Source organism: Amblyomma maculatum, chromosome 11 (genome assembly GCF_055883805.1).
Source record: "Amblyomma maculatum isolate TAMU_Amacu chromosome 11, ASM5588380v1, whole genome shotgun sequence".
Taxonomy (NCBI): Eukaryota; Metazoa; Arthropoda; class Arachnida; order Ixodida; family Ixodidae; genus Amblyomma; species Amblyomma maculatum.
In genome coordinates this window covers 21,322,035-21,339,276 of record NC_139354.1, presented here as the reverse complement: position 1 = coordinate 21,339,276, position 17,242 = coordinate 21,322,035, and the positions used below count along the sequence as shown (strand labels likewise).

Sequence of the window (17,242 nt, the reverse complement as noted above, 5' to 3'; positions counted from 1 at the left end):
TGAGTGGCTCAAGTTCAAAATTATATTGTACCGGGACGGCGGGCTGCCTAGAATCCATACAAGGCTGCAAGAGACCTAGAGAAGCACAACAGGCAGCGGCGATTCTTCTTCGTGATCTGTCTCGTGCTCGCTCCCCGCGCTCCCTCCGCACCTCTTCTTTGTCGGCGCAGAGCAGTAGACCGCGTATGCCGTATGACATGCCTAACATCCTGCAACAATATTGAACTGGACAACAAACCTAATCTCTCGCATTGTAAACATTTTTATTTAGTGTCTATCGAGTTAGATGATTCAGTATGTGAAAACAGAGCATCAACACATTTTCAGGGGTGCTCAAAGGTGCAGCATGCAAGCAGAACTATGTTTTCTACACTGCACCTTGCTTCAGTGACAGCTTAGCAATGCTTCACTAAGGACTCAGTATGAGGGGCAGTTGAAATTGAACACCACCTTTTCCAAAGCCTCGTGATGCTGCTGCTCAGGCTGTTGTTTGGGGCTCTAGTCAGCACCTTTGTGTGGACTCATCCTTTGTTCGTGGCACATTCTTCATGCTTTGAAACATGGCTGTTTTGAGAAGATGAGTTGGTGTTCAGCTTTGAGGGTACAGGTTAGGGGTAGGCACAGCTTTGTCAAGGAACTTGCTGCAGTTGAGCTATCCGAGGGCCACGGCAGGGACACCCAGAGCCGAGGCTGGGCTCTGGGTGCCCACTTGATGGCCGCATTGGACACTATGCTACCGCCATTGATTCTTCATTGGGAACATCACCATCAAGTGACGTCCAGTGTACCACCATAACGACCATCTCCACCCTGTGTGCTTCGACGACTCGGCACAGCGTTCACCTAGGACGACACTTGCGGGAGGATGGATGGTCCACATAGAACCTGACCGGAGCGTTGAGGGGGTAGCCCCGAAGACGAGCCTGGTCGTGGCTTCACATGGGCTCCGCTCGTCCGCTTCTGATGACGTGGCATCTCATCTCCAAGGGCGCTGCAACACAAAAGAGCCGCAGCCGTTGAGCCGACCAGTTCGGCTGTTACTTCGCCATAACAGAGACCACGCCTGTTCCGCTCTGCGCACAGAGACTACAGGATTCCTCCCCGGTCCTCCTGCGGTAAGCTGATTCGAGTAACCTCTGTGCAAGGAGCAGCCGTGCGCAACGTGCCTGACGATCCCGGACGCTGCAAGGTCTTCCATGGAACCTTCCAGGGGCGTTGAAGGGGGAGGCCCCGAAGACGAGCCTAGTCGTGGCTTCACATAGGCTCCGCTCGTCCGCTTCTGTTCATGGCCGCATTCCAAGGGCGCTGCAACACGAAAGAGCCGCAGCAGTTGAGCCGACCAGTTTGGCTGTTACCTGCCCATAGCAACGACTGCCTCGTGGTGCCTACTCTGGTCGCCGTCGAGGAGCGGAAAAGGGGTCCTCTTGCACTCCCACGGCTGGGATAGCTCCAGCGACAAGATTACCTGCATGTCTGTGCAACCACCATTTGTTCGTAGCCCGTATCCATGTACACTTAGAACCGCAAGTACTTTTCTGCAAACGGTACAGCACGGTAGCTCAAACCACCTTTGCACGCTGTAGTTTTCCAAACTTTGCCCCCGAAGGGGCCCAGCGAGGTTAGCGAGGCCTCTTCCAAGTACATGCCTCTGTCAAAGCCTGGCGCCGGAACAGGGGCGCTATCACCCATTTTTCCAGTGGGTGTTCGGCGGTGGGTTTCGAACTAACCTCCTCCCACAGTCGAGACAGATGACCAAATCACTAGGCCTTGACTGCCTGTGGACTCTGTCAGCAACTGTTCTGGCACCTTCTCTTATCCCCTTCTATAAATGCATAGTTTCAGCTTTGTTTTCATTGGTTATGTCAACGCCAGCTCAAATGGTGACGTTCGATTTGATTGGGATGCTCTGCGGTACATAAGCAGCCATTTCACTAACCGCGGCCTAAATGATGCCTTTCTTCATGGTACAAACCAGAATTTAGATGAGCTGTCCTTCATGAATGTTGCTAGTGTATTCTCATGATAAAATTTCCTAGCCTCATGCATCCTAGATTTAAGGATTGTTTTTAGGGAAAATAACAAGGAACTTTCATTGTGCTGCAACTTGGTCTACGAAGTCTCTTTATACGATGAGTTAGTTGGATAATTTCCCTGTTATACCAAGCGTGTTTAGGATTTTTTTAAACGATCTTCCTGGGCACAAAATTGCATAGACATTCATGTACTATTTCATAAAATCGCTCTACCAACATGTCAACATTCCAGTGCTTGCTACAAAACAAAAAATCATAGAAATTTGACGCTAGAGCATCACGTATTGAGCCAGCATCTACCCGACTGAGGTCTCTAATCATGCTGTATACAGGCTTTTTGCATTCAGCTGCAACATTCAATTTAAAAAAGGCACACTTGTGATCAGACAGACCGTCACTAACTTTGCATTCATACCCACATTGTGGTAACTGCTCGTTCAAAAGCATAAGGCCAAGCAAAGCATCACTACGTGTGGGTGAACAAACAACCTGCGTAAAATCAAACATAACGTCCTTGTTGCGACCAGTTGATACTAGAGAAGCCTCATCTATTCGACAAATTAAAGTCTCCACATAAAACCATTTTGCAGTTATGTAGTCTGTGAGCTAATATAATCAATAAGAGCAGGAAATATATTGTGATCAACATTCGGGGGACAATATACGACACCTATAACTAATTTTAATTTGACTGTTTCTGTAAGCTCGGGTAGTAGAGAAAAGCTGATGCCATTTTTAAGAAACAAGGCTATGCCGCCTCCACGGCCAGCAGGTCTATCTTTTCTCAAGACACAGTAACTGGGTGGTACAAGTTCATCAGTGATTGAGCTATTTAGCCATGTTTCTGTGACACAAATTATAGAGGGGCAGTGAGTTTCTATTAGCCAGTTAAACGTTACAATTTTATTCAGTAAACTGCGTGCATTGACATTTAATAGCGTGAGGGGATAGCGTTGAAGGAAATGTCAGTTTTTTTTTTTCTGGAAGGCCTGGGATCACGGGCTTTGATAACCAAGTTATTGACAGATTCCCAGGAGTACCGGACACCGTCAATCACTAACTGATCGTACTCTAATCGCATTTTTTTGCATTTTCCCTCAGCTTTACCGAGCCATTCCAAAGTTCTCAACACACTTGCCGTATTTGCGCAGAAAAATCTTCGTTAATATACAGGTCCGTTCCTTTCAGATTTCTAGCGTTAAGAATATCTTTAGTCCTAAAATCTAGGAGCCGAAGAACAACTGGTCTGTGCCTTCCATTGTTCTACCTACCGAGCCTGTGACAACGAACGGTCTATGTTATCGCACTCGACCTCTAGCTTTGATGTTATTGTTTGCATTACTGATGCAAATAGTTGCTCAGAAGATTCGCCTGGCGATTCCAGTAAGCCATATATTACGAGGTTATTCCATCGGGAACGAAATTGTCGCTTTTCCGCTCTAGTGCTTGCACAATTTTGTTCAGATTGCTCACTTGTTGCTCTATACCATGCATGCGCTGGATGTCATTTGCACCCGCAACGCAAGATTCAAGTCATTCAGTCATCAAATGATGCGATATTTCCGGTAAGTGCTTATATGTCCTGGCTAATGCGAGATTGGCCATCTAACAGTTCTAATAAGCAAGTTTTCATGGTCAGGACCAGGATTGACCTCGATATCTCCTGACAACAACAGCAACTGTTTTAAAGAATATGACAGGTAACGCAACAAATTGTCAAGGCAGGTAGGGTCTGGCAGCAGCAACAAGAAACGGTCGTCGCTTCTACAGCATAAAGGTACGCTACCTGTAAGAAGAGCCAGATGAAATTGTAGCGATTGCAAGCCATGCCGCTGCCGGGCCTACTGAAAGGCACTGCCGACATAGGTGGCTTTATATACCCAGGAGCCGGTGTAGGTGAAGCTGTTCTTCTCCACTGAAAAATGCTGAGCCACCAATTTGTGGACCAGCCGACTGATGAACAGTCCAAGTCAGGCGCGTTCTAGTCACCGGGATGTGTCGCACACGTGGGACTGTCCAGCATATCACGCACCAAGGACAGCGCATGCCACTGCTGGGGCAGTAAGGCGGGGGACTGCAGATAATAGTGGCTACAAGCACTTGCAGCAATCCGTGAGAAGAGGCAGAAAAAACTAACGGTTGCAAGCCATGCTGCTGCCGGACCCACTGCAGAACAAGGCTTTAATGCTGTTGGGTTAAAGGCACTGACAAGAAAGGGCGAAGCAAGGATGCTGTCAGAAGCAAACATTGGTATTTGCTATTTAAACTGCAAATTTATTTTGGGAAGAATGCAAAGCCTTGTTGTGGACAGGAAGATCCCTTTATTTTTTACTGCATTATCAAAAAACAGAACAGCCTCTTTTAGCTGTACAAGTGCCCTGCATGTTGTTCCCTGCACTCATGCAGGCAAAACTTACAGCACCAGCTGCCAACTAACACGAAGCTTGTCGTCAGCAACAAAACCATCTCGAGTGAGGTCTTCTAGGTAGAACAGCTTCTCTCGAAAATACACAGCAGGATTCCTTGAATTTTTTGGCTTTTGGAACTGTTCTGAAGAACGAAGTCCGGCAACCTGACCCTTACGTATGGTGTTTTCTTTAGTATGTGCGATACTGAGTCTGATTTTGTGCTCAAATGGCCAGTGAATGACTTCATCCATGTCACCTTTGAGCAGCTGTAAGCAAACACGCAATGTCACAAGGCCATCGTCTTTCTTAAAACCTACCCCAGGTTTCAAATAGTACCCACGCAGGTACACCTCATCGCTGTAAAACCAATAGTACCCGTGCCTCAGCGCTTCTTCCTTGTGGGAATTCACACCTGTCACAAAAAACTCACACCATGTTCTTTGCAGCCTAGCAAGTTGGAGCATATCAGTGATGTACCCTGTCATCTGACCATTTTCTCTCCTTTGAGATATGGCTTCAACTCTAGCTGCAATCTGCGAAAGCTTCCCTGTAGTTTGCGTTGCTGCAGCAGCTAACTCATCTTTTAGTACTTTTTCAAAACTACTTATTCCTGAGAACACCAAGTCCACTGTATCGCTACCTGTCAAACCTTGTTTGATTTCAGCGCTTGACGCCGTGAGTTGAAGCAAGGTTTCTTTCAGGCTCTCCTGATTTTGTACTCCATTTGCCAGTTCCTGCCTCAGAGTTTCTTTGAATGTGTTCATGTCGTGCAAGATTTCATTCAGCCTGTCACCGTGCGTGCTAACATCAACAGTCACTCTTTCCAGATAGTCCTTAAGTTCCATCGCCTGCTTTTCAAAGGCTTCTCTGAACGAATTAGGAAATGCATTGCCATCCAAAAATGCAGTGTCCTCCTTGGATTCGTCCTGGTCTTGAACTTCCAATGCAGGACCTGTCATCGAGCCGCACGTGCCCGATCTGAGATGGGCGCACATCTCCTGGCAAGGTACACTGGTTGAGCACTTGGGGCAGCTGGTGGAGTGATGCACACATTCAGAGTGGAAGTGCTGGGTGATCATGGAAGCAGCTGTCATGTGCTGGCAACCACTTTCTGCATTCCAGCATTTCACCTGAAAGACAAAAGGTGGATATTAAGAGGAATGCCTCTTATGTCGCAAAGGACACAGTTGATAATTTTTCTCGGCAAGGTAATTTTTCCTGTGATTTTATGTCAGACCTTATTTAAGCGCTAAGAGAAGGACATTTAAAATTTCTTTTACTGTAAAATTAAAATCCAACAGCTGTCCTGCATGAAGTGCAATGATACAGTTTAATTTTCACTTCATCTGTGCACTCACTTTGAGTCTTGACACCATAATGTAGGATCTAAATTAGAGTGCATATTCCTACTGATCATGGAGTTTTTGCTCTTCGTGTGTGTGCTCCTTTTGTTCTCTCCATGCCTGATGTGGGTAACAGTAAACCAGTAAGACGATGGCAATAAACAGCACCCATGTGCTTATGTACGTACAATGCATACAATTGAGGCATTGTCGTGCTCATAAAAGGTTAAACATATCCATGACATTCGGATGAGTTTGGAATACAAAGAGGCATAAGTAGTGGACAAAGATGACTGCTTTGAGCATACAGACCTCCGTAGAAAGTGCAACACAGCGGCTCACTTTTGGGCCTTGTTATATATATGGATGTGTTCAGATATGAACAGTAATTGAGTACCATGAGTATTTTTTGTTTTTAATGATATTTTTATACGTCATGGGCAAATGCCTCGACACAAAGGAATGAACCTTAGTTTTGCAAGATAGAGCATAATTTTCTCGGGAAAAAAAAAAAAATCGTAGATCACTACAGGTGGAAAAAGCCATTTTTGCCTGCTGCTAGCATACTAAAATTTTGCCATCTGTTTCTTTTTTTGTTATCCACTAAATCTATGCAACTTTCACTTTTATCAGAATCATTGAAAACCTGTTTTGTTGTTGCAGTTGGCTTAGAAAAAGATCGCAAACATTACTTCAGAAGCAACGCACAAGAAAATTCCATTTTCCACCTTAAATATGGGCAATATGCATTATGTTGTTGGCATTAAATCTTTTTCTATTTATTATTTACATCATTTCCTTAATGTCAAACAAAAGTGGGAGGTCTAGACCACTAGGGGTAATCTTCACGACGCATCAAATTTGCCCAAGGTTCAAAAACAGCAAAAAAGGCGCATCTTTGATTCTAATTTAAGAAAAAGCATCATCTTCAATTTTCATGAAAATCCCTTTCAAGAATCCTCAGTACCTCAGAAATATTACAGCCTAAAATGGTGTTGCATTATATATATTTTTTAATTATAAAAATAAGTATAAAACTGAGCGCTAGTTTTGTATGTTGTCAATATTCAGCTCTACATTCTGGCATGACCTAGTAAAGTGTTGCCACTGCAAATTTATCTGTACTATACAGGCCTACTTCTCCATGTGTGCAAAAATTGGAAGCTCTAGACTTATTTGTTCTTTCTCCACGTTATTTTGAAATTGGCAAAAATCCAAAATTATCAAAAAATGAACAACTTTGAATTGAATTTAAAAAACTCCTGCATCTTTTGCTTTTTATCAAATTCTACTAAAACAATTTCAACTACTTTATAAACATCGAGTACTCAAATGTGTTGCACGATGTAAAATAAGAATATGAAAATAAATATAAAACTGAACGCATGTTTTTATTATATAGAAGTGCTTATGGTTTCCCCTTAAGGAGTAGGTGTCAAAAGTTTGATTTAGTAATTGCTGAATTTAGTTATATTTTAACTTATGCAATATCCAAAGCCTTTGCTTATAAATTCGTTTTCTGCTTGTTGGCAGTACTGATGATTGCTTAAAGTAGAATAAAGTTGCTATTTCTGGCAATTTCATGAGAGAATGCAAGTGGCGGTGGAACTTTTTCTCCATTATGCATGTTTTTTTTTTGTTTGTTTTTTTTTGCACCGAGGTGCTGTGAAATTCACTTCAGTGTTCAATTATATTTTATTTCTCCTTTATGACAAAAATGATACTTTATTCTTGAAGATCATTTTTCTAATGTCCACATAATTACAATCACAAGCAAAACGCTTTGCAGCATGATAGTTTGGATGGAATTTTAAGTTGCTTTACAGCAGCAGCACAAATCAGCTGAGATGACGAGCATTCTTGTCGACAGAGCCATCTAGCCCAGAAACAAAGCAAGTCAACACGAACTGAACCCGCCGTCCACCTAATTTGCAGTTTAGGTGGACGGTGGGTTCGCTCCGTGTTAGCTTGCCCCTTTTTTTCTGGGCTAGATAGCTCTATCGACAAGAATGCTTCTCTCTCTCTCTCTCTCTCTCACACACACACACACACACACACACACACACACACACACACACACAACCATACCCCTGCTGGGGTGGCGCAGTAGTTAGGGCGCTTGACTACTGTGCCCAACGACACGGGATCGAATCGCGGCCTCGGCGGCTGCTTTTCGAAGGAGGCAAAAAGCTAGGCGCCCATGTACTGTGCGATATCAGTCCACGTTAAAGAACCCCAGGTGGGGTTCTTTTTTTATTTTATTTTTTATTCTCGTTGCGCTTTGAGCAAAAACAGAGCAGTTGCAGATGGGCGCATGCCTCTGTGCACATGGCGCTTTGCACCAAATACATTTAAGCAGGCGCAAAATGTGCAACACTATGAACCAGGTCGAAATAAAAATTTCGTCATGCAACGCACAGTTGGGGCCAATGAGTGCAGCAAGGAGTAAAAAAAATTAAGGAATGATTAACATGGCCAACCCCAAGTATACAAAAAACCCCAAGGACACCGCAGACAATGTTGTGTAGTATTTGTAAAGATAAGTACTGTTAAGAATGAAGTTTGCCAGATGTACGAATAAAAAGAAGCAGAAGCAGCAGTAGAAGCAGCAAGCGCCACTCTATACCGCTGCATATAAAGCCCTATGCTCAAACCAAACCGTGTGAACATGCCTGTGCGAACCAGGGGTAGCGTGCATTCAAATTCAAATGCCACGGCAGGCTGGTTCCGACATCACCCTCCCATATGAAAGGAGAGGCCAGAGTTGGCAACTCCTGCCAAACGCAACATCAGGCAACCCTACTACCAGTCAGTGTGCGGCCATGTCAGCTGCCAGCTACCGCCATGCTCACGCATATTAAACACATGCCTACCAAGCTACAGAAAAGCGTAGTAAAGGTTTCACTTTAAAATCGACTCAGCTGAAGGCGTCCAATTTAGCAAGCAGGTGGCAATCATCATTGAGCCGCAGCGCTTGTAAGCAAAGATACAGATATGAGGACGCACAATTGCATTGTGTCATATCTACAAGTGGCATGGTTGCATGATGAATGGCAGAAACTAACCAGCCAGCAATGCACATAAGATTAGAGATTCGAGCACAGTTAGAATTGAGTCACTGCAAGGAAGGTAGGTTTGATTTGGGGCAGGCAGAAAGACATCAAGTCAAGGGGTAAAAGGTGACTTGGAATGATGATCGTTTGAAGACAGGGAAGCTAGTGGCAAGAGGGAATGTGAGTAATGACCGAGAGAAATGGGGCAAAAGTGGCCGAATAGGGAAGTTTTCAGTTACCTGGATATCAGAAAAGTCAACGCAAAAGCTAAAAAAACTGGCAAACAAATATTTCAGTAGCAGTAGGCAGACGGAAGAAAATTATCAGTTAAGAAAAGGGTTAAACACAGGAAGGCTGCGGAAAACAGGGATATAGACCAAATCAACACCAACAAAGTACAGATTGTTGAAGCAGAAAAAAAGCCAAAGAAAACATAGATAATTCTAGGGGTAGCCCATTGCTGTTCCGAAGCTAGGAGTGGAGTGTTATGGACCCCGGTGGAAGCAAGAAAGGTGCTCGGACGATGTAGCCATGTTGTAGTGAGACAGTAGCCGCTTAGTTTCAGCAGTACAGACTGGCACCATCAGAGACAGCACGTGCTCAGGGGGCCGTCCTTTCCATTAATTCTGCTGGCATTTGTATGGAGCAGCATCATGCAAATTGATAATTCGCAAACACAGTCAGCATTCATTTTCATTACTTAACACCCGAATGTGACAGACAGAAGCATCCTTGTGCTGTTTACTGTAAAAATAACTTAATTCCTACTGCAGAAAGATGTTTTTTCTGCTCGACTCGAGGTTCATTCAGTGGTATACTGAATTTCTCAACGAATTAGCACACGTTCTGCAACATCATAGCACCGACAACTCTTGAATATATAAGTGGCAGCTCAGCTATCAGACATGTGGGAATGTGTGGGATAACCTCACGTGTTTCCTCCAACTGCAACTGCTGGCATGTTCTTCGATCCAGTGTCTAGAATCTGTTCTGTATTCAGCTAATGCAAGATGGGAATAATAATGTCCTAACTTGGAAAGAAGTGCAGCTTATGTGGCTGCAACTGCAGCTGGATGCCCTGCAAGGAGGAATGCATATGCACAAAACCGTCTAAGATATGTGCGAACACTGCTCAGCGGTGCCTCACCGTGGAACGTCAGCGCATCTGGTGTGGCCGTGCATCGAAGCAAAGTTGCGCAGGCGCACAGGGGCCGGGAGGCGGTGCTTCGTGTTGTTTGGTAGAGCGCGGAAGTGCACCACGCGGTCTTTACTGAGAAGAGCACCTGTATGCTGGCAGGAGCCAAATGTGCCGATTGCTTTGTTGCGCTTCACTCACTGCACCATGCTGTTCAGTACAATGGGAGGTTATCAACCGTCGGACCATGCTACCTTGGCTCCTGCAAATGACTGCCAAGCTAAGTGACAGACCTGTCCAGTGAGTGATTCTAGGATGATTTGTGAAAGCTTTATTCATTACACATTATTTATGTTCATCGTCTGACAAACAACACGCTATCAATTTTCGATGTACCGAGTCCACTTTTTTATTTGCGGCTTATTAATTATGCCGCCTCAGTGATAAAAACGCTGTAGCAGATGAGATGAAGCACCACCTCCAGTTTGCTGTGCGCATGGGCGACTTTGGTTTTATGCGCGGCCGCGCCGGGTGCGCTGGCACTCCATGCAGCCGTGGTCACACACATTTTGGATGGCCCCGAACAGTTTTTCAGCGCATCCCAAAGCTGAACTTTGGCCGAAAGGCTATTGGCCATAGGTACCGTGTTCTCAAGCCCATTTACTATATGTCTGAAATGCATTTTAACCGTGGTCATGTCAGCAGAAACGATTTGCCGAGAATAATATGCTGCAAAGCCTCGTGCATTAAACCGCACCAATGAAAAAAATGCTTGTAAGCACTGAATTCCACTTCCACGCCCTAAGCACAAAGAAAATATAACAGCGCATCTTCTGAACTGTTATGCTGCAAAAAAGAATCTGACAGCAGCTAGTTGTGCAGCTTGGTAAAACTCGCACAGATACAGTTCTTGCAGCTGACGCGTGAAGTGCAAAAACTGATCTTGGCTGAAATACCTGGTGATCAAGTGATCGAATAAAGGCTCAGTTCGTGCGGTTGCTATGAGACTTCAAATATCCAGAAGCCTTTGGCAAAGCAAAGAGCTATGGAGCAGCTTACAAGCGGTGTGTGCTAGCTGACAGTTATGACCCAATCTTGTCACAGCACACACATATATGCATCAGCCAAAGAAACGAAACACACATGGAGCTGATTGTGTTCCAGTGTTATGTTATGGCTAATCTGTATTTTAGGCTTTGCTTAAAGCATTACAATAACCTACTGCAATTTAAGTTTTACTGGGTCACTGACATGCTTATAATGTCTGGCACCACTTTCCTTAACTAAAATGGCAAATAACCTCTACAAAGAGCCCCTCATTGAGGGGCTCTTTATGACATACGTACAAAAGAAAGCAACAGCCACTGATACCGAGGAAAGTAAATTTTTGTTTTCCCATGCTTTCCTTGGTGTCAGTATCTGATTGCTTAGATTGTATTCAAGACTAGGTGGCATGTATCACTCCAAACGAGAGCAATTCGGGAAAGCAACCTGCTTACACGAGGAAAATGTGACCATTCGAGTGCCTGATTTTTTGCTTTTTTGACTGCTGGTTGTAAACTGGTAACCAATCAGTGGCTCAACTGAAGTGAATGAAAGGTAGTTTTACATCCAGTTCTCATTGCTGGTGAGCAGTCGAGATCGACAAGTATCACTCCAAACAAGAGCAATTAGGGAAAGCACCTTGCTTACATGAGGCAAATGTGACCTGCAGAAGGCACGCTTGTTTTTTGAAGCTGCAAGGCTTCAATCGGTTGATGCGATGCCGGCATAAAAATTTTGCCAACATTGGGTTACTAATGCTCTTGAACCGAAAGCCTGCCAGCACGCACACAATTTTTTAAGGTGTGAGGCTTCACAATGGTCGACACCACTGAGGGACAATTCTTTTTGATACGGAGGTACTAACCCTATCGCATTAAAAGAACAAAATGCAGTCAATGAGATTCACGCAACAGTAATGCATTAGTGTCTGTTTTACAGAATATAAATGCAACCAGTGCTTAGAAAAGCAGATAACAGGGGACTTGCTTTAGCAGGCATCATGACATGTCTCAGAAATCTGGAGAAAGTGAGCAATGGAACTATTTGAGACAGTGTGCGACTGTGGTGGTGGCAGGTTTTCACTTCACATACTTTCCCCTTGGAATTGTTTAGACGTTACCCTATAGCACAAAATGGAGGGTTTGACAGCAACCTATGAAAAACACTTGCTCAGCCCACAAATAAACTCAACCTCACACTCACGGGGTGAGTATGAGGCTATTTGAGTTTGTATAATTTCCATTATATGCGCATTGCTCCATTTACTTAGTAGGTTACAATGAACGGGCTCTCTTTCCCAACTCTCCAATAAGCCCCCTCCTTAATACAGCAGTGTAAAACCTCCGTCCAGATCGGCCACGCCATCTGGTCTGGTGATGACACTCAACTCGACGACCAGTCTTTACACGGTAACAAGTGCTAGGGCCCTGTTCTCTGTCAACTGTCAATTACCACCCTTGTGATTTTACGGGGCTGCGAAGCTTTGAACGGTTGATGCCGATCCGGGGTTTCTAACGCTGTCGCACTGAAAGCATGACAAAGACTTGCCGTGATTTGAACGGTTCGCGCGGCTCACGCTCAATCACACGAGTGCCCACTCTAGCGACTAACCTCTCTCTTCAGTAGCTGATCTAGAGGAAGATCCTTCCAGTCGACATCGTCTTCGTCCTGCCACTCGTAGCCGTCGAGCGGACAAACGTGCATTCCGTCCTGAGCGCACTGTTCATAGCAAGGCGCGCACAGGGCATGCATGCAGGGCAGCAACGCGGTCCTTTTGCGCACCAATCCGCAAGCGCTGCACACTCTGTACGGTGGAATAGCCTTGACGAAACTCAAGGGCCTCCAGTCGAGTTCCGGGGAAAATCCGACGAGCGTGTACTGGGCAGATGCAGGAGGCATCGCTGCGTTACCGAATAACCAAGGTCTACCATGGAATAACCATAACCACAATCGCGCGCTTCACTGTTTTACTCTCGTCCCCCAACACATTCCCGGTTTTTTTTTTTTTTTTTTTTTTTAACGAACACAAAGCGAAGCATAAAAATAAAAAAAAATACACAAAAAAAAAACGAGAAGTGTAACTATGGAGGAAACGTAAACCAATCTGTAATTTAAATTTTGCAACTCTCAAACCCAAGCAGCCAAATTTTGTTGCGAGTTTTGTTTTTTTGATTTTTGATGCGTCCCCACTTTTTCTTTTTTCTCAAATTTAGCGCGCGAAAGCCAGAAAAGCGCATTTTGCTGTGCTGGGGAGCCGCATTTTGCGAAATGCGAAATGCTCTCTTAACAGTACCCCTCCGAGCAGTTTTCTCCGGACATGCTTTCTCCGGTGAGTATTAGAAACGGCAGTTGGTTCCACGCAAAGAGGAGCCTTCGGCGCCACTCTCCCACCGCCTTGGAGCGGCTGTTTAGAAGAGCTGCTGCGAAGAGGTGCACAGTGGTCACGTTTATTGTGGTACCGTCTTGAGAATTTACTTCATTTACTTCGCGAAGGTTTCAGGAGAAGCTGTAAGTGTGCTGTCGCGGACATAATAGTATTGACCACTGCGTATGCATCGAACAGTTCTCTAAGTAAATTGCTACGTTGAACACGTTTCAGTATCCATGGTACTGTACTTGATTCGGTCGGTCTCGCCCATTACGAAAGAACCCATCTTTTGTATTTCATTTTCCAGTACGCTTCTTCATTTGCAACCGCTGTTGTTATGTCGGCAACAGTCATATGTGCTTTCTGCCAATGCAATAATCTTGCTGCATATTGCGAATGTGGGATTGTTTCTTTCCTCGCAGCTCACCTGAATATCTTATGCCTTGCGAAAGGGTGGGAACGTTTACTTCAGTGGACCATTTGTATAAGTGCATATAGGGCAAAAAAGGCATTTGTGCACAGGGACACTACATCCTGATTAACATACAACTCCTCCGCCGTATGGCTGACTTAATTGTAGCCACATTAAGGCATGAATGCTATCCAGGACCATCAAAACCAAAACAGTGATGCATTATAGTTCCTTGATGCTGCATGGAAGTCTAGAAATGAATTGACCACCTTTTATCTAAGAGTAATAATCTGTGCACTACATAACTATGGGATATTCATTGCATTAAAAGCACAACTTCTTCAGTTAATTGGTACCTTTTTTGCAAGTATGTTCTAACAACAGTTAGAGTTACCTGAAGTAAATAAAGCTGTACAGTGTGACAATGCTATCTCTGTAGCTAATAAATCTGTTTTGGGTTCTTGATAAAAGTGAAGTCTTGCTGACATCTTTTTCATTGTTTTCGAAGATGCTTATAGGGAAGATGGTTGATAGCAATCAGTATGTGCACATATGAAAGCTGGTTATTGTCTTTTAGTAACTGCCACATTCAGGAGGGTGTGTTCAGGTGTAGATGACTGGACAAAGCTGAGCAAGCCTCTTTCCTGCCAGGAGATATTGTCAGTGGTGCAGACATTTCATGGTAGGAAAGAGCAGTGCAACTACCCAAGCTGCTTTTTAGTAACACCTATTGGTGGGCTAGCTGGATGATATCTGGAATTTGACCTGACCCTGGAAACTGGACAAGGACGCAGAACAAAAGGCAGTCAGTGAGGCACCAAGTTTGTTTTATCCATTTTTTTTTTTATCTATGTGTTGGCTTGCAAACAGCAATGCATGGTTATGCCGGCAAATTTGCTTTACTATTTGTCACTGATGCCAATTCATTGTTTTGTTTATTCAATAAGAGTATCCATGTCAAGTTGTAACTATCTGCATTATACCTTTTTTTTTTCATCCAAAAAAACAGCGCGAACAAACGGGGACGACAGGAAGAAACAACAGGAACAGGCGCTGTGTTTCTTCCTGTGGTCCCCGTTTGTTCGCGCTGTTTTTTTGGATGATGTATCACCAACTCGCCCGCTTAACTAACCTTTTTTTTGTGTTCCCTCCAGGGTTGCACAGTGGTTAGGGCACTCGACTGCTGTTTCCAGTGATGCGGGATCAAATCCCGGCCTCGGCAGCCGCTCTTCGATGGAGCAGAGAAGCAAGGCGCCCGTGTGCTGTGCGATGCCAGTACATGTTAAAGAACCCCAAGTAGTTGAAATTTCAGGTGTTCTCCACTACGCCGATCAACGCCTCTGTTGCTTTGGGACGAACATTAACCAAGCTTTTCTTTTGTGTGAAAGCACTACTTCAGAGGTTAAATTGGAAAAACAACAGGCATATATCTAAAAGCCGTGACTTTTGGATGCTTCTGGCAAGTGGTAGTTGGCAGGTGATGTGGCAGGCACTGATTGGTCAGTGGTTTCTGTGATGTCATGAGACCACTTGTTATCGTCAAACTGGCAGGCATTGTCACCTGGTCTTCTCTGCTGAGGTCGGAGGGGGAGATCCGAATCCACCCTTCCAGGGCCCTTGGATACTGAGTTAGACATGCTTCTTTAGGGCACGTAGGCGTGTTTGTACTTCTTAGCTAAAGCGGGTCTTTACATCTATATAGTGTCTGGCAACTAGGGCAGCATACATCGTGGCCCTCCTCACAAGCATGCCTCTGGCAGATCAGGTACTAATTGGTCAGCGACTTCTGTGACGTCACCTGTCTTAATATTTGCCCTTGTGTTTCCTTACATTAAATGCAAGTGTGACATCAGTAGCGACATATGTGTCATGTCATTTCACCGTACAAATTCATGTGAGGTGGATTCGGTTTCTTTGAAATGGATTGCGATCATGGTCTTTCGATAGTTGTCGGAGGCTAAGAACCGCCGCACCAGGTGGTGTGAACAATAGCGGGCGAGAAGACAGCGACGTTTCTACCACTACTATCTACCAAGATAAACTGCACCAATCTAGTACTATCACACATTATATGGGTTTAGCCCCGTTAAAACTGTGCAACATATTTTTTTCCTGTTGCAGTAGGAACAGTACCAGTATTGTAGTCCTCCAAGCTATAAAAAAAAAGTGTTGTTAATGTTAAAAAATGTTCCGAGCAGATGCCTCTAACCGCACAAGTTCATCAGCTACAGTATGTCATATCGAAAGCATACCCGGGCTGCTCAAGTATAGTACAATATCTAGTCGGTGGTATGTTGGGGCCAGAATGTTGCTACAGTCGAATACAATTCATGTCTGCACCAGCCACACACAATTCTTGTTGTTGCCAAAATAAAAAGACAATGTTATTGCTCAAGAATTCTGATGTCTGTGGCTTGTTTGGAAGAGTCAAACATCCATAAATTATCCATAAATGAGCAACTACTGTTCCTGTTTATCCTGCTATAGTACTATAGTTATGGCAACAACAGGCTGCATGTGCCTTCAAAAATTTTCAACGAACTGCTCATCTGTCATGAATTTGCGCATAGACACAGCTCGAAGTATGGCGCCATAAGATGAGTGAGATGGACTGCTACAAGCTGCCCAAGCATGGAAATATAATATTGCATCTGAACAGTCTTGCTGTTTCCCAATTGAAGTTCAACATCTCATATCTCGCACAAAACTGAGTGTATACGAGTGCATTGGTTTTAATAACAATTCTTGACATGATGACTGCATAAGTTCACTTTTTATCTTGCTTGAGTTGAAATAGCTCAGAGCTGTTCAGCTTGCATTGATTGGGCTTTATTTTACGCAAGCAACAAAAGCTGTTGTGTGCCAAATACACGGTTAAAATTGTCTTTTTTGAGGGAAAGAGCTAAAGTTTTACCATTTTGTTTTAATCGTGCTGCTTGTCAAGAACCTTTGCTTCTTAATTTACTCAGAAAAGGGGTGCATTCAAAATATCAGGCCACGCGTTTGCGGCATTCCCTTGGTTTTAACACTTTTGTGCATGCATCACGAGAATCAGAGCAAGCAGGCGATCTCACTTTGCACTAGGCCATCACCAGATGCTGCAGGCTTCTAAATCGGTTTACGACACATGCTGAATGAACTATATGTGCAAAATGTGCCATCCGCCAAATGCAAAGTCTGCATAAAAATGCTAATTCCTAACTGTACCTGGCCGACTTTGTCAATAACATAAGTCAGTGTGGCCCTGTGTGGGTGATGCAGACGACGCACAGGATGAACCGTACATAAGAATCCCAGTAGCCCTTGGTATAGCACGAGACTTCTGCCACAATTTTGGCTATGCAGCTCAGATTGCGGGAGCCTCTCCTAAGCTTTGCTTCCTCCATAGTGTGAAGGTTCTGTGGTGGCCTTAAGTAAGGAGTGCTTGTGGTGGAGTTATTTCCAAT

At 44.4% G+C, this 17,242-nt stretch overlaps 1 protein-coding gene across 1 annotated transcript; it reads right to left on the bottom strand.

The window, feature by feature from the left end:
• Window positions 1–4,310: 4,310 nt before the first annotated feature.
• Window positions 4,311–13,001, bottom strand: LOC146173059 (uncharacterized). Its single transcript, XM_084583278.1, has 2 exons — window positions 12,628–13,001; window positions 4,311–5,571 (listed from the first exon to the last, which is right to left on the bottom strand). Exons 1-2 carry the CDS (start codon window positions 12,913–12,915, stop codon window positions 4,447–4,449), a joined length of 1,413 nt encoding a protein of 470 aa, XP_084439404.1. The 5' UTR covers window positions 12,916–13,001; the 3' UTR covers window positions 4,311–4,446.
• Window positions 13,002–17,242: the final 4,241 nt, after the last annotated feature.